At 45.4% G+C, this 24,625-nt stretch overlaps 1 protein-coding gene across 1 annotated transcript in view; it reads right to left on the bottom strand.

Moving 5' to 3' along the window:
* The window catches only part of TONSL (tonsoku like, DNA repair protein), a 68,013-nt gene extending 43,857 nt beyond the window's left edge, over window positions 1–24,156 (bottom strand). Inside the window, exons 1-8 of the mRNA XM_067467224.1 lie at window positions 24,073–24,156; window positions 20,985–21,080; window positions 18,568–18,710; window positions 15,944–16,127; window positions 14,592–14,721; window positions 9,910–10,081; window positions 6,817–6,931; window positions 4,379–4,527 (exon numbers count right to left, since the gene is read on the bottom strand). Coding sequence (XP_067323325.1) covers window positions 4,379–4,527; window positions 6,817–6,931; window positions 9,910–10,081; window positions 14,592–14,721; window positions 15,944–16,127; window positions 18,568–18,710; window positions 20,985–21,080; window positions 24,073–24,103 — 1,020 coding nt within the window. The 5' untranslated portion in view covers window positions 24,104–24,156. The remainder of the gene's footprint in view (window positions 1–4,378; window positions 4,528–6,816; window positions 6,932–9,909; window positions 10,082–14,591; window positions 14,722–15,943; window positions 16,128–18,567; window positions 18,711–20,984; window positions 21,081–24,072) is intronic.
* Window positions 24,157–24,625: the final 469 nt, after the last annotated feature.

Here is a 24,625-nt window from a genome sequence, read left to right as displayed (position 1 = left end):
GTGTAATTCCTTCTATGGCCAAGCTCTTAACTCAAATGGCTCTTATCTCAAATCAAATTCCCCATTGAAATGAATATTTCAATTCACTATTGATTTATTCCAGCCTCCCCAAAAAGCATACCATTTTTTTGGTACATGTTTTAAAATGCGAATAGTGTATGTTCTAAATAATAAATCTATATCAATAAAAATGTAATGTTCGTTTGTGAGATTCACAGAACTCAAAAACCACTGGGGGAATTGACACCAAATTTGGACACAAAACACCTAACCACCCAATGTATGTCCTTCACTCAAAAAAATGATTTTGTCATTTGGGAGTTGTAGTTGCTGGGATTTATAGTTCACCTACAATCAAAGAGCATTCTGAACTCCACCAATAATGGAATTGAACCAAACTTGGCACACAGTTCTCCCATGACCAACAGAAAATACTGTGGACTCAAACAATGATGGATCTGGACCAAACTCTACATGAATACTCAATATGCCCAAATGTAAACACTGGTAGGTAGGTAGTCCCCTGACATTAAGTCCAGTCATGTCTGACTCTGGGGTGTGGTGCTCATCTCCATTTCTAAGCCGAAGAGCCGGCGTTGTCCATAGACACTTCCAAGGTCATGTGGCCAGCATGACTGCATGGAGCACCGTTACCTTCCCACCGGAGCGGTACCTATTGATCTACTCACATTTGCATGTTTTCGAACTGCTAGGTTGGCAGAAGCTAGGGCTGACAGCGGAAGCTCACGCCGCTCCCCAGAATCGAACCTGCGACCTTTCGATCAACAAGCTCAGCAGCTCAGTGCTTTAACCCACTGCGCCACCAGGGGCTCCAAAACACTGGGGAAAATAGAATCTTGACATTTGGGAGTTGTAGTTGCTGGGATTTATAGTTCACCTACAATCAAAGAGCATTCTGAACCCCACCAACGATACCAAACCTCCCACACAGAACCCCCATGTGGGCCACAGCAACACATGGCGGGGGATGGCTAGTACATAATAAAATGGAATGTAAAGAAACTGGATTGATTAAGTGCATACTATGTATTACTGCAGACGTAGACGTTTCCTTCTTGGGAGAAGAACAATGACCAACCTCGATCAAATAGTGAAGAGTAGAGACATCACACTGGCAACAAAGATCCGCATAGTCAAAGCAATGGTATTCCCTGTAGTAACCCATGGATGCAAGAGCTGGACCATAACAAAGGCTGAGCAAAAGGAAAAGTGATGCTGGAGGAAAATGCTGAGAGTGGGTTGTTGTAAGTTTTTTGGGCTATCTGGCCATGTTCCAGAAGCATTTTCTCCTGATGTTTCGCCTGCACCTCTGAGGATGCGTGCCATAGATGCAGGTGAAACGTCAGGAGACAATGCTGCTGGAACATGGTCAGACAGCCCAAAAAACTTACAACAACCCAATGATTCCAGCCATGAAAACCTTCGTCAACACAATTTTGAAAGAGCCTTGGATCGCAAGAAGATCCAACCAGTCCATCCTCCAGGAAATTAAGCCTGACTGCTCATTGGAGGGAAGGAGATGAGAAGCAAAGATGAAGTCCTTTGGCCACATCATGAGAAGAAAGGAAAGCTTAGAGAAGACAATGATGCTGGGGAAAATGGAAGGAAAAAGGAAGAGGGGCCGACCAAGGGCAAGATTGATTTGACTGAACAAATAAACAAGAACAACAACAATGTATTTTCCTTCAAGATCAGAGACAGATGGATTTCTGAATGAGACTGAGGAATGCCATTAAAAGTAGAAGTTTGGTTATATAGTTTCAACTAAATAGAGCAAGATAACAAGGATTAAAAATCAACAGACAATGGATTGAAATTCTTAAAATAGGGTTGAATGAAAAGTAATGCCTCCACCTTTATTACTTGGGTTTGGATGGGAATATTTTAATAAATCGAACGCAGAAATAACCCTTAGAATGTGCTCTTTAACAACCACTATTCACTTTCCCACATAATCACCAGACAATTGGATACATTTCTGCCAACAACGAACGAGTTTTCTGAATCCGTCACAGAAGAAGTCGACACTCTGTTTCCGCAACCACGTCTCACAGTTCTCTCGACGTCTTCATCAGAAGCGTAATGATGTCCCCACAGGTCTTCTTTCCTTATCAGGAACAGATGGAAGTCAGGCGGTGCTAAATCTGGACTGTATGGAGGATGCTGTACGGTGGTGAGATCCAGTTTCTGAAGTTTCAAGTCTGTGCGCTTTCATTTCAGGCATCAGCATCCTGGGTACCCATCATGCACAGATCTTCCGATAGCCAAGCAAAGCAATAATGTGACCCACATGTTCTTGTGAAATGCCAATTATTTTTGACATTTCTCTCTGAGTGATGCAACTGTTGTGGCTCAGTGTGATGAGAATGATGGGATTCAGATTCCTGGCTGTTTTTCTGTGCCTCAGCTCGAGGCTCTCAGGGGAGATTCAAGCAAGCGGTTCTCACAGGAAAGGAATGCCAGTATGGGAGTTAGCACCCAGGTGTCTTCCCACACCGATAGTGAAGGTCTTGATCAGTAGACGAGAGGCCAGGTCAGGGAAAGGTCATGGGACCACTGTGAGAGCAGAATGTTTTCATGATTAGAAAAAGGTATTTAGGCTTCTCACAAAGGAAGCGAAACTGTCAGTTCAACGTAGCTTATTAGCCTGGAAGCTTCATGGAATAACCTTAGCCTGGAAAGCAGTCTGCTTGGGATTTCTTGCATTGTGATTCTTGGCGCAAATGTTTCATTGCTTGTACCTGGGACCCTGGTTTGAACTTTGCCAATATGATTGTGTCTCCTGAAGATCTTTGGAACTATATTCTGCATTTAACCTTAATCTTTGGAACTTTGCAATGCTGATTCTTTATTTTGACTTGGATTTTTTCCTCAATAAACTGTAAAACTACAGCTCTTGTGTGGTGGTGTTTGGAAGCAAGGTGAAGCCTACTCTGAGTTGCAACAACAACGATTTGTCAACCTTTTGCTTGTGAATCTCGGTGGTTGCTGTCACAGGACGTCCAACTCTTTGTCACGCAAATCAGATGTTCCCACCTCAACATCTTTAAATGTAATCGCCCAACGATACACAGTACTCACATCAACACAATCACCATCAACAGCTTGCATTCTCTGATGAATCTCCTTTGGGGTAACACCTTCTGCTGTCAAGAATTCAATGACTGCACATTGCTTAAGTCACATTGACCGACTATCTGCACAGGGTTCCATACTTCACACTTTAACAACACAACTGTTCAATGCTAAGGCTTCCCACCAAAATGGAACTGTAGAGGAGAGCCTACTGAACAGGCCAGTACCTGCCGCATACCAATACTGCCATCTGTTGAGGAGTTCACTTTAACAACACAATCGTTCAATGCTAAGGCTTCCTGACAAAATTGAACTGTAGAGGCGAGTCTACTGAACAAGCCAGTACCTGCCGCATACCAGTACTGCTATCTGTTGAGGAGTTACGAAGATGGAGGCATTACTTTTCACTTTAACAACACAACCATTCAATGCTAAGGCTTCCCGCCAAAATGGAACTGTAGAGGAGAGTCTACTGAACAAGCCAGGACCTGCCCCATAGAAGTACTGCCATCTGTTGAGGGGGTACTAAGGTGGAGGCATTACTTTTCACTTTAACAACACAACCGTTCAATGCTAAGGCTTCCCGCCAAAATGGAACTGTAGAGGAGAGCCTACTGAACAAGCCAGTACCTGCCGCATACCAGGACTGCCATCTGTTGAGGAGTTACGAAGGTGGAGGCATTACTTTTCACTTTAACAACACAACCGTTCAATGCTAAGGCTTCCCGCCAAAATGGAACTGTAGAGGAGAGTCCACTGAACAAGCCAGTACCTGCTGCATACCAGTACTGCCATCTGTTGAGGAGTTACGAAGATGGAGGCATTACTTTTCACTTTAACAACACAACCGTTCAATGCTAAGGCTTCCCACCGAAATGGAACTGTAGAGGAGAGTCTACTGAACGAGCCAGTACCTGCCACATACCAGTACTGCCACCTGTTGAGGTGGAGGCATTACCTGCCACATACCAGTACTGCCATCTGTTGAGGTGAAGGCATTACTTTTCATTCAACCCTCATACTACTGGACTTTGTGTGGTGCTGGTTGGAAAAGTGCTCTCTCAAGGCTAGAGTGCAACGCTTGATATAATCTGGATTATATGGCAGTGTAGAAGGGGTCTGAGAAGGTCCTCTCTTGTGGCTGTGATGATGGTGGGATGGAGAGAAGGGCCTCTCCCGACAAGAAGAAGTACAAAGAGGAGGAAGAAGAAAAGGAAGAAAGAGGAGGAAGGAGGAGGAGAAGTGATCTTCCACCTGCAGAAGAATCTTGGGGCATCCTCACCTGCTTCTTGTAGGCCTCCAGGGAGCGCTGGTAATCCCCCGCCTTGGAGAAGAGGTCTCCCAGCTGCTCACTCAGAGCCAGAGCCGCCCCCCGGTCGCAGGATGTCTCCGCTTCTTCCAGGGCCTGCTGCAGGCGACTCACCTTGGAGACTGCGGAACAAAAGCATGTCAGTGGACAGCCCTTCTACTACAGTAGATTCTCACTTATGCAATATAAATGGGCCAGCAGAACGTTGTCATTGTCTTATGTCTGTTATAACAGGCTGTGCTTTTTAGTTCGTTAAGTTATAATTCGCATTTCTATGTTGGGTTGTGTAAATGTTGTTAGTATGGATGTATTGTTGTTGTATTCGGGTATTGAATGTTTGCCTTTTATGTTTGGAATCCGCCCTGAGTCCCTTTGGGGAGATAGAGCATAGAATCATAGAATCCAAGAGTTGGAAGAGACCTCCTGGGCCATCCAGTCCAACCCCATTCTGCCAAGAAGCAGGAATATTGCATTCAAATCACCCCTGACAGATGGCCATCCAGCCTCTGCTTAAAAGCTTCCAAAGAACGAGCCTCCACCACACTCCGGGGCAGAGAGTTCCACTGCTGAACGGCTCTCACAGTCAGGAAGTTCTTCCTAATGTTCAGATGGAATCTCCTCTCTTGTAGTTTGAAGCCATTGTTCCATTGCGTCCTAGTCTCCAAGGAAGCAGAAAACAAGCTTGCTCCCTCCTCCCTGTGACTTCCTCTCACATATTTATACATGGCTATCATATCTCCTCTCAGCCTTCTCTTCTTCAGGCTAAACATGCCCAGTTCCCTAAGCCGCTCCTCATAGGGCTTGTTCTCCAGACCCTTGATCATTTTAGTCGCCCTCCTCTGGACACATTCCAGCTTGTCAATCTCTCTCTTGAATTGTGGTGCCCAGAATTGGACACAATATTCCAGATGTGGTCTAACCAAAGCAGAATATAACTAAAGTATTATTATTATTTGAAACACAACAAGATGAGTCCACAGTAGACACTCTGCTGGCTGTTGTACTGGATCACACGTCGGACACTTCCCAAGTATCTAGTACTGTGTGATGTATCGGCAAATACTGCGTGCAGATCCTAGTAAGGTGGCCTTCTGCAGCTGGCAGATGGTAATCTTGTCAGCGCCGATTGCGTTTAAGCGCAGGCCAAGGTCTTTAGGCACTGCACCCAGTGTGCCGATCACCACTGGGACCACCTTGTCTGGCTTATGCCAGAGTCTTTGCAGTTCAATCTTTAAATCCTCATATCATGTCAGGTTTTCAAGTTATTCCTCTTCAATCCTGCTATCACCTGGGATTGCGACAGCAACAATCCATACTTTGTTTTTACGATTGTGAGGTCAGAAGTGTTGTGCTCCAGAACTCTGTCTGTCTGAATTCAGAAGTCCCAGAGGATTTTGACGTGTTCATCCTACATAACTTTTTCCGGCTTGTGATCCCACCAGTTCTTTGTCGCAGGCAGATGGTGTTTGTGGCACAAGTTCCAATGAATCACCTGAGCAACGGTGTTGTGCCTCTGCTTGGAGTCTGTCTGCGCAATCTTATTATTTATTTATTTATTATTGGATAAGTGAAAAGGTTGGATAATAACGTTATGATTTTACAAATTACGAATTAAGCACCAAAACATCATGTTTTGCAACAAATCCACAGAAAAAAGCAGTTCAATACACGGTGATGTTATGTAGGAATTACTGTATTGACAAATTAAGCACCAAAACAGACAATTTGCCGATACATCACACAGTTCTAGACACGTGGGAAATGTCTGACGTGGGATCCAATACAACAGTCAGCAGAGTGATCTTGTTTGCTGTAGACTCATCTTGTTGTGTTTCAAATAATAATAATAATAATAATAATAATAATAATCAAATAATAATCATCATCATCATCATCTTTCCAATTCCATTGTCAGGTCATTCGATTTCCTATATTCGCTACTCTGTATTTGTACATGCTTGCTCGAATAGCCATGTTTTAACTTGCCTCCGAAACGTCAAGAGGGAGGGAGCAGATCTGATCTCCCTAGGGAGGGCATTCCATAGCCAAGGAGTCACCACTGAGAGGGCCCTCTCTCTCGTCCCCGCCAAACGTGCTTGTGATGAAGGCGGGACCGAGAGCAGGGCCTCCCCAGATTATCTTAAAGTCCTCCGTGGTTCGTAAGGGGAGATACGTTCGGACAGGTAAGTTGGGCCAGAACCGTTTAGGGCTTTGCACTTTGAATTGGGCCCAGCAGCAAACTGGCAGCCAGTGGAGCTGGCGCAACAAGGTCTCATCCCTGCAGCATGAAAACCAACCATCCCTAGCGCCTTAAGAGATGGGAGAGATTTCAAAGGTCATCTAGTCTCACCCCCACCAAGCAAGAATACATAACGATTCCCTTAAAGATGTCCACGCATTCACTCTCTCACCGTAACGCAGGTTGTGGCAGACGCTCTCCCGCTGCTGGGGCTGCTGGGAGCCCAACCGGTAGGCCTTCTTCAGGGACCGCTTGGCCGCCACAAAGTCCCCCAGGCTCAGCAGCACCTGCAGCGGATGCAACATGTCAAGGCCGGCCCTGGACCTCACCACTTATTCCACTGTCCAGCAGCTTCTATCATCAGGACATTCTTGTGATCTTTTGTACGCACCTTCTTTGTTGTCATTTGAACTCTGAGGCTGCAGAAAATAAGGCTGCTGCATCCTTCAAACAGTGCAAGATGGTTACTCTAGTCCCCTCCCTGGTTTCTGTCCTCCATGTCCAGTTCCCTTAGTTGCTATTGTCAGTTCTATCATCAACCCATTATTTGGGGGGGGGGGGTGTCTGGGCTAACTATGGGGCATTTTATTTGACCTATATCGTATTTCAGCTGGATTGAATCTGAAAAGAAGAAATATGGGGGAGCAACCTGATATGAGTTCAGCTAAGGCTGAGTGTCAATTTATTATTTATTTATTGACAGTATTTATATCCCGCCCTTCTCACCCCGCACATAGAAGATGGCTTTGAAAGGCAGCAGATCACAGGAGCTGTCTTCACAGATCTGTCAGCGGCTTATGATACTATGAACCACCGCCTCCTCCTGAGAAAAATGTATAATATCACAAAGGACGACCATCTCACCGGCCTCATAGGAAACCTGCTACAAAACAGGAGCCTTTTTGTTGAGTTCCAGGGCCAGAGAAGCAGATGGCGGAAACAGAAGAACGGCCTGCCTCAGGGGAACGTGCTTGCTCCATCCATGTTCAACATCTACACGAATGACCAGCCACTGCCAGAAGGGACAGAGAGCTTCATCTATGCTGATGATCGTGCCATCACCGCTCAAGCAGGGAGCTTTGAGACGGTAGAACAGAAGCTCTCCGAAGCTCTAGGTGCTCTTACTGCCTATTACAGGGAAAACCAGCTGATCCCTAACCCATCTAAAACACAGACATGTGCTTTTCACCTTAAGAACAGACAAGCATCCCGAGCTCTGAGGATCACCTGGGAAGGAATCCCACTGGAGCATTGCAGCGCACCCAAGTACCTGGGAGTCACTCTGGACCGTGCTCTGACCTACAAGAAGCATTGCCTGAACATCAAGCAAAAAGTGGGTGCTAGAAACAATATCATACGAAAGCTGACTGGCACAACCTGGGGATCACAACCAGACACAGTGAAGACATCTGCCCTTGCGCTGTGCTACTCTGCTGCTGAGTACGCATGCCCAGTGTGGAACACATCTCATCACACTAAAACAGTGGATGTGGCTCTCAATGAGACATGCTGCATTATCAAGGGGTGTCTGCGCCCCACACCACTGGAGAAATTACACTGCTTAGCCAGTATTGCACCACCTGACATCCATCGGGAAGTAGAAGCCAATAGTGAAAGGACCAAGGCAGAGACATCTCCAGCTCATCCCCTGTTTGGGTATCAGCCAGCACATCAACGACTTAAGTCAAGAAATAGTTTTCTAAGATCTAAAGAGACACTCGCTGGAACACCTCAGCAAGCGAGAGTCCAAAAGTGGCAGGCTCAAACCCAGAACCTCAATCAATGGCTGATACCAAATGAGAGACTCCCCCCTGGGCACACAGAGGACTGGGCGACTTGGAAGGCGCTGAACAGACTGCGTTCTGGCACCACGAGATGCAGAGCCAACCTAAAGAAATGGGGCCACAAAGTGGAAACCACAACAAGCGAGTGCAGAGAAGAGCAAACCACTAACCACCTGCTGGAATGCAACCTGAGCCCCACCACATGCACCATGGGGGACCTTCTTATAGCAACACCAGAGGCACTCCAAGTGGCCAGATACTGGTCAAAGCACATCGAATCAACTACCAAGCTTGCAAACTTTGTGTTTTGTATGTTCGTTTGTTAAAAAATGCAATACAACAGTTTGGTTTGCTCCTGACACGATAGATAAATAAATAAATACGTTGGATTGAATCTGAAAAGAAGAAATATGGGGGAGCAACCTGATATGGGTTCAGCTGACGCCGGGTGTCAATTTATTATTTATTTATTTACAGTATTTATATCCCGCCCTTCTCACCCCGCAGGGGACGGACTCAGGGCGGATTACAATGTACATATACATGGCAAACATTCAATGCCATAGACACACAACATATATAGACAGACACTCAGAGGCTATTTGACATTCCGGGTTTTTCATGAGGGTATTCTGGCCACCAGGGGAGCTGTCCCTTCACCGACCATTTGTAACACTGATAAAGTACTTCCTCATTCTTTGCATGCTTGCTGGAGATTTTTATGGCCTCATAAATTGGGAAATTACCTCCACAATGATGAAGTACTGATGAAGTACTTCCTCATTCTTTACATGCTTGCTGGAGATTTTTATGGCCTCGTAAATTAGTTAAATTAGCCTCTCCGCATAAGCGGTACCTAAATTTCCTACTTAACAGATGCAAAGGTCAACAGCAAGCTACACAAATTGGTTGGAAGCTCACTCCAATCCGGGGTGGCTTCAAACTTAATGATCTTAGTGATCTTAATGCTGCTGACTCTCAGCCAGCTGCGCCCCAGTCCCGGTATATTCAATCGTTGCTCGTACTCATGCTGTCCAACCCTAGCCATGATTTCTGGTTGAATGAAACAACACAGGCTCTGCTTCCTGCTTACTTGTGCAATCCCCGCGCAGCACTCGCTCTCCATATGTAACACTGATAAAGTACTTCCTCATTCTTTGCATGCTTGGTGGAGATTTTTATGGCCTCGTAAATTAGTTAAATTAGCCTCTCCGCATAAGCGGTACCTAAATTTCCTACTTGACAGATGCAATTGTCTTTCGAGCTGCAAAGGTCAACAGCAAGCTACACAAATTGGTTGGAAGCTCACTCCAATCCGGGCTGGCTTCAAACTTAATGATCTTAGTGATCTCAATGCTGCTGACTCTCAGCCAGTTGCGCCCCAGTCCCGGTGTATTTAATCGTTGCTCTTACTCATGCTGTCCAACCCCAGCCATGCTTTCTGATTGAGTGAAACAACCCGTGCGCTGTCTCCCGCTTACTTGTGCAATCCCTGCGCAGCATTCGCTCTCCATGTGCTTCTCCTTCATCTTGCAGGCACACTCCCGCGCCCGCTCCAGGCAACGCATGGCCTTCGAATGCTGGCCCTCCCGCAGGTGGATGTTGCCCATGTTGTAGTAGGCCCGGTACAGGTCCTCCAGCAGCTGGGTCTGCCTTTGGTGCAAGAGAGAGGGATTCCATTACTACCAAGGGTGTATGCATTGGTCAAAGCCTCCTTAACATTTCTAGACTAACCATGACTCCAGATAGCAGGCTTAGCCACCCCTGAAGCCCACCCTGGGAGAAAGGTGGGGCATAAATCCAAGATATTCCCAATATATTCACGATTAACTCTATTTATTTATTTATTTAGGGCATTTTTACCCCACTCTTCTCAACACCTGGGGGGGGGGACGACACTCAGAGCAGCTTCCAGCCAGCACCCATTATTTACCTATAAGTAAATAACACCCCTCTACCCCTCTATTCTGCTTTGGTTAGACCACATCTGGAATATTGTATCCAATTCTGGGCACCACAAATGAAGGGAGATATTGACAAGCTGGAATGTGTCCAGAGGAGGGCGACTAAAATGATCAAGGGCCTGGAGAACAAGCCCTATGAGGAGCGGCTTAAGGAGCTCAGCATGTTTAGCCTGAAGAAGAGAAGGCTGAGAGGAGATATGATAGCCATGTAGAAATATGTGAGAGGAAGCCACAGGGAGGAGGAGGGAGCAAGCTTGTTTTCTGCTTCCCTGGAGACTAGGACGCGATGGAACAATGGCTTCAAACTACAAGAAAAGAGATTCCATCTGAACATGAGGAAGAACTTCCTGACTGTGAGAGCCGTTCAGCAGTGGAACTCTCTGCCCCAGAGTTTGGTGGAGGCTCCTTCTTTGGAAGCTTTTAAACAGAGGCTGGATGGCCATCTGTCAGGGGTGATTTGAATGCAATATTCCTGCTTCTTGGCAGAATGGGGTTGGACTGGGTGATGGCCCAGGAGGTCTCTTCCAACTCTTTGATTCTATGATTCTATAAGTAAACACAGTGAAATATATACCAAAATCAATAAATTATGAATAATCAAAACCATTAAGTTAATACAATAAAATCTACTAAAAAGGAACACCTGTCTGGTGGCCGTTGTCTCACTGAATTCTCTAGAACATTTATAATAAAAACCGTGTCAATGTGAGTACTGTATCTTGACTCCTATCAAAAGAAGAACCATCCCCTTCTCTAAATAGAATGTGAAAACAAGGGCTTAGTTCTGTTGAGGCAGGATAAGTGTGTGATTTAGCTTTCTCTCTAATCACACCCTCCCAAAATAAGTTGCGCAACTGACTGTTTCAGAGGCAAGCCAGAAAAATAAACCCATACATAGCAGAGTCCTTATCAGCTGTCAGCAGAGTGTAACTGCACAGTCTGACCTTGTGCTGCTCACTGTTTATAAAAACTTAGATTCAGCTTCCATCAAAACTCACAGGCTTTTAATCTTGCTATGTTGCTCTGTGTACAAAATATACGTGCACAAATCAGAATCCTCATATCTCCTATCAGTCTATGGCAGGGGTCCACAAACTTTTTAAACAGAGGGCCAGGTCACAGTCCCACAAACTGTTGGAGGGCCGGATTTTAATTTGAAAAAAAATAATGAAAGAATTCCTATGCACACAGCACCATTTGTAACACTGATAAAGTACTTCCTCATTCTTAGCATGCTTGCTGGAGATTTTTATGGCCTCGTAAATTATTCATAGTGCAAATTAATCATTGTTGTTGTTGTTCATTCGTTCAGTCGTCTCCGACTCTTCGTGACCTCATGGACCAGCCCACGCCAGAGCTCCCTGTCGGCCGTTACCACCCCCAGCTCCCTCAAGGTCAGTCCAGTCACTTCAAGGATGCCATCCATCCATCTTGCCCTTGGTCGGCCCCTCTTCCTTTTGCCTTCCACTTTCCCCAGCATAATTGTCTTCTCTAGGCTTTCCTGTCTCCTCATGATGTGGGGAAAAAAACCACTTAAAAATAATACAATACTTAAAATGAAGAAGAAATTTAACAAATAGAAACGTATTAGTATTTCAATGGGAAGTGTGGGCCTGCTTTTGGCTGATGAGATAGGATTGTTGTTGTTGTTGTGTGCTTTCAAGTCACTTCAGACTTAGGTTGACCCTGAGCGAGGGCCGGGTAAATGACCTTGGAGGGTCATATCCGCCCCCTGGGCCTTAGTTTGAGGACCCCTGGTCTATGGTATATACAGCAATATACTCACAATATAGGTAACAGATACCGACGAAAGATGTATCGCAAGAGATTTCACATGGCAAGAAGCAAGAAAGAGAATGCACACTTCCTGCTCTCATGTATACCCACTGCTTGCTCATCATCAGCCAGGGACAAAAGTGAATGATGCAACCCTCATCATGCATGTCACATAGTCATGTCTTAGCTTCTTCAGCACGTCCCTTAAGTTACACATCACCATCCACTTAATCATTCAGCAGGTATGTGACCACAAGTCCATTAGAACTGTATTTACATCAGTTTTACACAATAGGGTTACTGTCAATATATTCCTGTCTAACAATGCATTATCTATCTACCAAGTTCAACCCAAGAACTTGGTAAGTTGTGAGGTTGAGACCTCACAACCTCTGAGGATGCTTGTCATAGATGCAGGCGAAATGTCAGGAGATAATGCTTCTAGAACATGGCCATATAGCCCAATCACGTACAACAACCCAGTGTATTCCCAACTCATCGCCATATGCCAAATATAGAAGAGCAGAGTGCTTTGGGCAGAGCAAATGTTAAAATATCCAGAGGTTGGCTTCTCCAGAGAAAAAAACAAACAAGAATTGTAAATCTAAAATTCATTTCTATCCATTGTCACAGTTTGTCATCTCTGACTTGGGCTGAACCCTGTTGATTAGCAAGGACCACACCGAAGGAACAAAGGGAACTACTTTAGACTGAGGCCCCTTCTACACTGCCATATAAAATCCAGATTATCTGCTTTGAACTGGATGATATGGCAGCGTAGACTCATATAATCCAGTTCAAAAAAGATAATGTGGACTACCTGCTTTGATAACCTGGATTATGATGGTAGTTGTTGGAGTTCAGCCTGTATTTGTGTTTCAGGATCAAGGTGATTCTGATGTGGGGAATGATGGCACTGAGGGTCAAGATGGAGATGGTTTGGCCAATGATATTAATGCAGAGAATGACACAGGGACACCAGTTCAAAGCGTAGTTTCCCATGAGAATGTTCCTACAGGGTATAGGGATGATAGTTTACTCCCTGTCCCAGAGAGTTCCCAATATTTGAAAACAACTTGACACCTGGAGAAACTAATGAGCAGATAGATAATAAGCACATAAACAGTGGCTGGAATTTAGCCAAAACAGACAGCTCAGCTGTTCTACTAGAGAAATCAGCCATAGCAGAGCACCTGATGAACCACCCTGGACACAGCATTTTATTTGAGAACACAGAAATGCTGGACCACTCTCACAACCACCATGTCAGGCTACACAGAGAAGCCATTGAAATCCACAAGAAGCATGTGGACAATTTCAACAGAAAGGAGAAAACCATCAAAATGAGCAAAATCTGGCTCCCAGTATTTAAAAAGCTCTAAAATTACAACAGCACAACAACAGAGAGGAAACAAACAAGGACATCTAATCACCTCTCAACAAATGTTTGCTCTAGGCACTGTCAGGCCATCATATGCTAATCAAGGTGGTCAGTTGAAACATTCACACCTAGCTCCAGCAGACAAGAGTCCTTTGTCCCACCCTGGTCATTCCACAGATATATAAACCCTCTTTCATAGTTCCAACAGACCTCACTACCTCTGAGGATGCTTGCCATAGATGCAGGCGAAACGTCAGGAGAGAATGCCTCTAGACCATGGCCATACAGCCCGAAAAAACCTACAACAACCCTGTTATGCTAGGCTTTGAGAGATAAGAGCGAGAGGCAGTCAAGGAAAACGAAACCAGTTTCTGAGTGTTGGGATATAAAGTCCTCACCAGGGAAAATATAGTCAGATGAAGCATCGTTTTAGAATCCTGCTAAGTCCTAGTTCTATGGAAGCCTTGCTTGGAAGATTCATGTTAAGGATTTCTTGTTCATGGTTTGACTCTTTGCCTCTTGGGATTACATACTCATGCTGTGCATTAATGTTTTCTTGGTTCTTTGGATTTTATTACAAAAGTCTGAACTTTGCTTTTGAACTTTGCTGAACCCTGCCTTGGAATACTTTGTTCCTGCTTTTCTTCCTACCTTATTGGATTTAGCCATTTCTTAAAGCATATTTTTACCTTGCTGTTTACTTATCTTCAATAAAAAGGGTTGTTTTCCTACTCAATGTAGGAAATTAGGGTTATTCCTTTTCTGGAGTGCAACAGTAGTGTAGAAGGGGCCTGCATCAGGTTCTGAACCCGTCTACGCCCAATATTGACAACACAAACTGGTAGCAGCTGCTCTCCAGGTTTCAAGCAGTGCTCTTCCTAGCCATGCCTTAGATCCCAGTATCCTCAGATAAACATTTCTCACTCAAGTTTTGCTTATATTCAGCCTTTGTTTGCTTCCAGGTATTGTTGTGTATGTTCAGCAAAAGCGAGGAGAGATTTCTTCTACCCCTCACCCCCACACCACCCCCTCCAGCTCTTACTCTGAGATGTAGATACTCTTCTTGATGTAATAGGTGTGCTTGGCGGGGTCCTTCAGGCCATCGTACACCAAGCCGAGGTTGAGATAGAGCCGGGCCCGCATCTCGCTCACCTCCCGCTGGGAGACTTCCCCTGCAAAAAGCCTGCTATTAGCCATAGGGTTGGCATGCAATGTATAGATGTTAATTCTACACTGTAGAGGAGGCATGGGCAAACTTTGGCCCTCTGGGTGTTTTGGACTTTAACTCCCACAATTCCTGACAGCCTCAGGCCCCTTTCTGGCCCTTTGGGTGTTTTGGACTTCAACTCCCACAATTCCTGACAGCCTCGGGCCCTTTTCTGGCCCTCCAGGTGTTTTGGACATCAACTCCCACAATTCCTGACAGCCTCAGGCCCCTTTCTGGCCCTCTGGGTGTTTTGGACTTCAACTCCCACAATTCCTGACAGCCTCAGGCCCTTTTCTGTCCCTTTGGGTGTTTTGAACTTCAGCTCCCTCTATTCCTGACAGCCTCAGGCCCTTTTCTGGCCCTCTGAGTGTTTTGGACTTCAACTCCCACAATTCCTGACAGCCTCAGCCCCCTTTCTGGCCCTCTGAGTGTTTTGGACTTCAACTCCCACAATTCCTGACAGCCTCAGGCCCTTTTCTGGCCCTCTGGGTGTTTTGGACTTCAACTCCCACAATTCCTGACAGCCTCAGGCCCTTTTCTGGCCCTCCAGCTGTTTTGGACTTCAACTCCCACAATTCCTGACAGCCTCAGGCCCTTTTCTGGCCCTTTGGGTGTTTTGGACTTCAACTCCCACAATTCCTAACAGCCTCAGGCCCTTTCTGGCCCTCCGGGTGTTTTGGATTTCAACTCCCACAATTCCTGACACCCTCAGGCCCTTTTCTGGCCCTCCGGGTGTTTTGGACATCAACTCCCACAATTCCTGACAGCCTCAGGCCCCTTTCTGGCCCTCTGGGTGTTTTGGACTTCAACTCCCACAATTCCTAACAGCCTCAGGCCTTTTCCTTTTCCACTTAAGAGGCTGAGAGGGAAAAGGAAAGGGCGTGAGGCTGTTAGGAATTGTGGGAGTTGAAGTCCAAAACACAGACATGAGAGTCACATTAGGGACTCCTCTGACAAAGTTCTCCAACTTTCTTTTGTCTATCTACTCTTTTGCTTGAGATGTATTACCTGCATTATGAAAAGCAAGTTTTTACTTACTTGGATATTGGTTTCCTACCCCTAGCTTGTATATAGCACTCTGCTCTGCCAGATACCAAATATTCCTACACTCTCCGTGGTCACACAAAGCGCATCACACCCACAGCACTGTGCAAGGTGCCTCCTCATCCCATGGAGCCCTGTGGTACCTTCCAGCTTCTCCTCCACGATGGCCAGGCTCTTCATGAAGGCCTTTTCCGCTTCTTCCAGGGCGCTGCTTGACTGCTGGCCCTCGGCCATGAACATGTAGGTCCTGCCAATGGTGGCCCAGGCTCTCTGCTGCTCAATGTCGCTGGAGACGGAGCGGGCCAGATCCAGGTGCCGACGCTGGTGCTGCAGACAGACAGAGAAGCACATCAAAGGGAAGGTCTGCCCCAGGCATGGTGCAACTTCGGCCCTCCTACAGGTGTTTTGGATTATATTGTTATTATTACTATTTTACTGACACAAAAGCACAGTATGTCACAGCAAACGAGATCTCTATGCTGGATTTCGTATCACAAAATCACAAGTCAAACACTTCCCAAGCGTCTAGGACTGTGTGATGTATTTCGAATGATGTGTGCAGATCCAAGCCTTTTGACAGATTGTGATTTTGTCAGTGTTTATTGCTTCCAAATGCCGTCTGAGATCTTTTGGCACGGCACCCAGTGCGCCCATGACCACTGGGACCACTTGTATTGGTTGATGCCAGAGCCTTTGTTGTTCAATTTTGAGGTCCTGAGAATGGCTGAATTTTTCCTGCTGTTTTCCCTCAATGCGACTGTCACCCGATATATAGTGACATAAATAATCCAGACTTTTTTCTTTTCCACAATCATGATGTCTGGTGTATTTTGTTCCCGAACTTTGTCAGTCTAGATTCGAAAGTCCCACAGTATTTTTGCATGTTCATTTTCCACTACTTTTTAAAATTATTATTATTATTATTATTATTATTATTTGAAACACAACAAGATGAGTCCACAGCAGACACTCTACTGGCTGTTGTATTGGATCACACGTCACACCTTTCCAAGTGTCTAGGACTGTGTGATGTATCGGCGAAAAATTCGTGCAGATCCCAGGTAAGGTGGCCTTTTGCAGCTGGCAGATGGTAATTTTGTCAACGCCAATTGTGTTTAAGTGCAGGCCAAGGTCTTTAGGCACTGCATCCAGAGTTATTATTATTATTAGATACACAACAGACACTTCCCAAGTGCCTAGGACTGTGTGATGCATCGGTGAATAATGCGTGCAGATCCAAGTAGGCTGACCTTTTGCAGCTGACAGGTGGTCACTTTGTCAGTGCCAATTGTTTTTAAAGGCAGGCCAAGGTCTTGAGGCACTGCACCCAGTGTGCCGATCCCCACTGAGACCCCCTTGACTGGCTTGTGCCAGAGTCTTTGCAGTTCAATCTTTAAATACTCATATTGTGTCAGCTTTTCCAGTTGTTTCTCATCCATTCTGCTGTCACCTGGGATTGCAACATCGGCAATCCATACTTGGTTTTTTCCACAATTGTGGGGTCCAGGGTCTTGTGCTCCAAAACTCTGTCCATATAAATCCAATCTTTTGTTGAGAGGTGATTAGATGTCCCAGAAACCATGAAAATGAACAAAATCTGGCTACCAGTATGAAAAAACTCAAAAATTACAACAGCAAAACAACAGAGAGGAAACAATCAAGGACATCTAATCACCTCTCAACAAAAGATTGCCCCAGGCACTAACAAGCCACATCAAACAACAGCCAGGCCATCAAATGCTAATCAAGGTAGTCAGTTGAAACATTCACACCTAGCTCCAGCAGACAAGAGTTCCTTGCCCCACCCTGGTCTTTCCACAGATATATAAACCCATTTTCCTAGTTCCAACAGATCTCACTACCTCTGAGGATGCTTGCCACAGAGGCAGGCGAAACGTCAGGAGAGAATGCCTCTAGAACATGGCCAGATAGCCCAAAAAAATCTACAACAACCCATTACTGAGTTGTCTTTGGCCGCAGGCAGACATTACCATGCACCTCTGCTATGTATATAGTCTGTAAATAAAGCTAATTGCTTTATTGCTTTATGGCTGTGTGTCGGAGCAGTTTTATCGCCTCGTCAACCAACAATCAACATAAATTTTAAAAAAAACCTTTCAAGCAGCATATAGCACCATACTTGGAAGACTTGCATCATCTTATATAACTCTCTACAGAACCAAATTAACAGCTTCATAGACCTCATTGCTCCCTACTCGACCTTACATTTAAATTATTGTGTTTTAATTCCTAGGCAAATGTTAATGTCCAATAAGAACCCAGTATCCACTGGAGAGACATTCCTAGCCAGACCATAGTTACATGAAACTATAAATATAAATAAATAAACTCTAAAATTACAACAGCAAAACAACAGAGAGGAAACAATCAGGGACAGCTAACCACCTCTCAACAAAAGATTGCCCCAGGCACCAACAAGCCACACCAAACAACTGCCAGGCCATCAAATGCTAATCAAGGTGGTCAGTTGAAACATTCACACCTAGCTCCAGCAGACAAGAGTTCCTTGCCCCACCCTGGTCATTCCTCAGATATATAAACCCATTTTCCTAGTTCCAACAGATCTCACTACCTCTGAGGATGCTTGCCATATATACAGGCGAAACGTCAGGAGAGAATGCCTCTAGAACATGGCCATATAGCCCAAAAAACTTACAACAACCAATAAATAGAATCAGTTGCTATCAGCTTCCTTTTGTCAAGCTGCCTTAGCAAACCTGATGGTTGAGCGTTCCAAGCCTCTTACCTTCAGGGCGGCTTCATAGCTTTCCAGCTCCGCCAAGCACTCTCCGATCTTCCGGTGGGCAACGGCGCAACCAATGATGTCCCCCAGGCCTTCCAGCAGGCGCAGCTCCAGGCGGTGCTCCTCCAGCGCTTCTTGGAACTGCCCTGTTGGGGACAGAATGGTCAGCCATGGGCCCAGTGGCTGGGCAAAGAGAGACTGCCAGGGTTGCGTTGGGCCTATACAACCCCAGTCACAGCAGGGAGGGGAAACCACCCTATGTATCCCTTAGACAACAGGGTCAGATCCTTCATCCTTCATCCACCTGACTCTCTGATTGAGAGTCATCTCTGTTTAGTCTATTTCCTTTAAATGCTGTTATATAACACAATGCAACAAAAATCTTCCTTCTCTACCTATTCTTGCACTGCATCTCCCAGCAGTCCCCCTGATCTATCTATCTATCTATCTATCTATCTATCTATCTATCTATCTATCTATTATTTACTATTTATTTATTTACTTCATTTGTATACCGCTCTTCTCAGCCCTTTGGCGACTCAGAGCGGTTAACAACAATAGTTTCAGTATACACAGTACAAAATCATCGAGCATTTAAAGCAATAACATAACAATTAAACATCAACATCAACACATCAATATAACAATCCATCAGGTCTCATCAATAGAATTAGAATCCAGTCTCGTTATCCATTCTTCCATGTTCCAATAATCAATCAATAATCAATAACACTGCCTAGTCGAATGCCTGTTCAAACAGCCAGGTCTTCACTTTTCTCCGGAATGCCAGCAAGGTTGGCGCCGATCTAATATCTGCAGGGCGGGCGTTCCACAGCCAAGGGGCCACCACTGAGAAGGCCCTGTCTCTCGTCCCTGCCAGGCGTGCTTGTGAAGTTGATGGGATCGAGAGTAGGGCCTCCCCAGATGATCTTAATGTCCTAACTGGTTCATAGGAGGAGATGCGTTTGGATAGGTATGTCGGGCCAGAACCGTTTAGGGCTTTAAAGGCTAAAGCCAGCACTTTGAATTGTGCCCGGTAGCAAATTGGCAGCCAGTGGAGCTGGTGCAACAGAGGAGTTGTATGCTCCCTGAGTGCCGCTCCTGTTAGCATCCTGGCTGCCACTCGTTGGACCATTTGAAGCTTCCGAGCAGTCTTCAGAGGCAACCCCACGTAGAGAGCGTTGCAGTAGTCTATATGGGATGTGACTAGAGCATGGACTACCGTGGCCAAGTCAGACTTCCCAAGGTACTATGCTTGTATACCGCCCCTCTCAGCCTGGAGGCAACTCGAGGCAGTTTACATTTGGCAATCAATTCCCCACAAGAAAAATAGAGTCAAAACAATTACATATAATATAAACCATATAAAAACAATAACAATAAACAATTAAAATAATAAAATACAGTTCTCAGCATCTCATCACTAAAATCATTTTCCATCGCATTGTCCCGTCGTTCCATGAGTCTCAATTAATCAGTTGTACTGCGTCTGCAAATGCCTGCTCAGCCAGGTCTTAACTCTCTTTCGAAATGTCAGGAGGGAGGGGGCTGATTGAATGTCCCTAGGGAGGGCGTTCCATAGCCGGGGGGGCCACCGCTGAGAAGGCCCTGTCTCTCATTCCCGCCAATCGGATCTGCAAAGAAGGTGGGACCGAGAGCAGGGTCTCTCCAGACGATCTTAAACACCTAGATGGTTCATAGGAAGAGATGTGTTACCTGTTAGAGACAGGTAACAGTTTACCTGTTAGAGACAGGTAAACTGGGCCAGAACCGTTTAGGGCTTTAAAGGTTAAAGCCAGCACGTTGAATTGTGCCCGGTAGCAATCTGGCAGCTGATTAGCTGGCGCAACAGAGGAGTTGCGCGCTCCCTGAGTGCCGCTCCCGTTAAAAACCTGGCTGCTGTCCATTGGACCAACTGAAGTCTTCAAAGGCAGCCCCACGTAGAGAGCATTGCAGTAGTCTATACAGGATGTAACCAGAGCGTGGACCACCGTGGCCAAGTCAGACTTCCCAGGGTACGGGCGCAGCTGGCACACAAGTTTTACCATAGGCGACACTATGAATTTATATTTTACTAGCCGTCCCCTGCCAAGTGTTGCTGTGAACCAGTCTGTGTATATGTGTTTTATGTGTGTGTGTATATTTGTGTATATGTGTGTTTGTGTATATATGTGGTTTTGCGCATAGATTGTAATGCATATTTTGTTTTTTTGGCTTTTGAAGTCTCTTCCGATGTGTTTTCCAGTGTCAACTATTCAATGCCGCATAGACACATGCATTGAAGAATCAACAAAAACATTAAAACCAACCAATAACATTAAGACAACAATTAAAATCACGTAAGTAGACACTCTAAAGCATTGTCGGCTTTATGCCTACGAGCCACAGGTTGCAGTTACAAGTCTTTTTCAACCACTGACCATGACGCGCCAAGATGCTTCCCAGCTGGTTACACAAGGCGGCCTCTTCCTTCAGGTCTCCCTTCCGCTGGGCTTTCTCCTTGTCCTTTTGGAGCTCTGGAGGAAAGGCAAACAGAAAGAAGAGCAGGGTCTTCAATGGGATAGAGCAGGCACAAGCCAACTTGGGCCCCCGCTCCAGGTGTTTTGGACTTCAACTCCCACAATTCCTAACAGCCGATAGGCTGTTAGGAATTGTGGGAGTTGAAGTCCAAAACACCTGGAGCGAGGGCCCAAGTTGGCCTGTGCCAGGGATCGAAGTACAAACAAACGTTTTGAGGCCTACCATTTCCAGTATGTCCCTAACACAGGCCTGGGTCAACTTCGGCCCTCCCTCCAGGTGTTTTGCACTCCAACAAGGCCCAAGTTGGCCCATGCCTGCTCTAACCAGTAGTCTAACACAGTAGTCTTGTTTGGACTACACTCCCCAGAATCCCCACCCCAATGGAAAGGAAAATATCATTGTTTTTGCAGTTCCCAGTATCCTCCCAAGCCAGCTATTCTCAATACTTACGACACCCAAAGATGAAAACATTACTTTTTGGGACTACAACTCCCAGGATCCTTCCCAGCCAGCTCTCTCAACATTTACAGTTGGGAAAGTTACTTTTTTGGAACTGTAATTCCCATCAACCCTCTCAACTAGTTGCATCAGCACCCAAAGCTTGGGAAAGTTATTTTTTGGGGGGACTACAGCACCCAGCATCCTTCTCAGCCAGTTTGGGGGACTACAGCACCCAGCATCCTTCTCAGCCAGCTCTTTCAACATTCAAACATGGGAAATATACTTTTCTGGAACTACAGTACCCAGAATCCTTCCCAATCAGCTCTTTCAAGACCTACAGCTTGGGAAAGTTACTTTTTTGGAACTGCAATTCCCATCATCCCTCTCAACTAGTTGCATCACCTTCCCAATGAGCTCTTTCAACCTTTACAGCTTGGGAAAGTAACTTTTTTGGAACGGAAATTCCCAACATCCCTCTAAACCAGTTGCCTTAGCATCTAAAGCTTGGGAAAGTTACTTTTTTGGGGACTACAGCTCCCAGTATCCTTCTCAGTCAGCTCTTTCAACATCCGAACATGGAAAAGTTACGTTTTTGGAACTACAGTTCCCAACATCCCTCTAAACCAGTTGCCTTAGCAACTAAAGCTTGGGAAAGCTACTTTTTGGGGGAATACAGCTCTTTCAACATCCAAACATGGGAAATATACTTTTTTGGAACTGCAAGTCCCAGAATCCTTCCCAATCAACTCTTTCAACATCTACAGCTTGGGAAAGTTACTTTTTTGGAACTACAATTCCCATCATCCCTCTCAACTAGTTACATCAGCACCCAAAGTTTGGGAAAGTTACTTTTTGGGGGGACTACAGCACCCAGCATCTTTCCCAGTCATCTCTTTCAACATCCAAACATGGAAAAGTTATGTTTTCGGAACTACAGTTTCCAACATTCCTCTAAACCTAAAGCTTGGGAAAGTTACTTTTTTGAAAACTAGAGCTCCCAGCATGCTTCCCAGCAAGCTTTTTCAATATCCAAACATGGGAAATATACTTTTTTGGAACTACAATTACCAGAATCCTTCCCAATCAGTTCTTTCAACATCTAGAGCTTGGGAAAGTTACTTTTTTGGAACTGCAAGTCCCAGAATCCATCCCAATCAGCTCTTTCAAGACCTACAGCTTGGGAAAGTTACTTTTTTGGAACTGCAATTCCCATCATCCCTGTCAACTAGTTGCATCAGCACCCAAAGCTTGGGAAAGTTACTTTTTGGGAGACTACAGCTCCCAGCATCCTTCCCAGCCAGCTCTTTCAACATCCAAACATGGGAAATATACTTTTTTGGAACTACGGTTCCTAACATCCCTCTAAACCTAAAGCTTGGGAAAGTTACTTTTTTGAAGACTAGAGCTCCCAGCATCCTTCCCAGCCAGCTCTTTCAACATCCAAACATGCGAAATATACTTTTTTGGAACTACAATACCCAGAATCCTTCCCAATCAGCTCTTTCAACATCTACAACTTGGAAAAGTTACTTTTTTGAACTACAATTCCCATCATCCCTCTCAACTAGTTGCATCAGCACCCAAAGCTTGGGAAAGTTACTTTTTGGGAGACTACAGCTCCCAGCATCCTTCCCAGCCAGCTCTTTCAACATCCAAACATGGGAAATATACTTTTTTGGAACTACGGTTCCTAACATCCCTCTAAACCTAAAGCTTGGGAAAGTTACTTTTTTGAAGACTAGAGCTCCCAGCATCCTTCCCAGCCAGCTCTTTCAACATCCAAACATGCGAAATATACTTTTTAGAACTACAATACCCAGAATCCTTCCCAATCAGCTCTTTCAACATCTACAACTTGGAAAAGTTACTTTTTTGAACTACAATTCCCATCATCCCTCTCAACTAGTTGCATCAGCATCCAAAGCTTGGGAAAGTTACTTTTGGGGGACTACAGCACCCAGCATCCTTCCCAGCCAGCTATTCCAACATGCAAACATGGGAAATATACTTTTTTAGAACTACAATACCCAGAATCCTTCCCAATCAGCTCTTTCAACATCTACAGCTTGGGAATGTTACTTTTTTGGAACTGCAATTCCCATCAACCCTCTCAACTAGTTGCATCAGCACCCAATGTTTGGGAAAGTTACTTTTTGGGGGGACTACAGCACCCAGCATCCTTCCCAGCCAGCTCTTTCAACATCCAAACATGGGAAATATACTTTTTTAGAACTACATTTCCCAGAATCCTTCCCAATCAGCTCTTTCAACATCTACAGTTCGGAAAGTTACTTCTTTTGGAACTACAATTCCCAACATCCCTCTAAACCAATTGCTTTAGCATCTAAAGCTTGGGAAAGCTACTTTTGGGGGACTACAGCTCCCCAAATCCCCCCTCAATGGTTTTAACTAGGCCTCAGAGCCTGAGAAAGGGAAAAGTTCCTTTCCAGGGACTACATTTCCCAGAATCCCGTAGCCGAGGGGGAATAATGGGAGCCGCAGTCCACAATGAGGCGGGTCCCCTTCCCTGGATCCCTCCACACTCACGGCGGATCTCCCGCTCCCGCGCGCCGCCCATCCCGCCTGGCTCTGAGGCCTCCTCAGCTCCGGAAATCTCCCGCTCGCTAAGCACGTCGCTGATTGGCCGGCGGGGAACGCGGAACTCACCTTCCCATTGGCCCTCAGCCTTACCGAGCCCTCATTGGCTAGAATTCCACCAATCGGAAGAACGCAGCCGTGGCTTCACCTCTATTGGTCTTTTTCCTACGTAGCCACGCCCCTCGCATTGGCGGACGTAATGCTCATTGGCTGGATCTTCAACCAATCGGAAGAATTTCTGTGTGGCCCCGCCCCCGCTTGTTGAAGTGCCTCATTGGCTATGCGGGAAGAGGCAGTGCTGTCAGCTGGGTCCTAACGCCGAATGGTTTAGTTGGTCCCTGAGCCTGTATCTTCTATATTATTACTAGGCTTGGGCAATCCATGGTTCTAAATGGTTCTAAAGTACTTACAAAACTAAAGTTCTGGTGGTTAAAATTTCAGAACTCTAACAAAACTCTCAAAATTTCATAATAAATGGCAGTTCCTAATTGGTTCTGTCATT

This window comes from Anolis sagrei, chromosome 4 (genome assembly GCF_037176765.1).
Source record: "Anolis sagrei isolate rAnoSag1 chromosome 4, rAnoSag1.mat, whole genome shotgun sequence".
NCBI lineage: Eukaryota > Metazoa > Chordata > Lepidosauria > Squamata > Dactyloidae > Anolis > Anolis sagrei.
The sequence above is the reverse complement of the archived record's forward strand: the minus strand, read 5'-3'. Positions and strand labels throughout refer to the sequence as shown.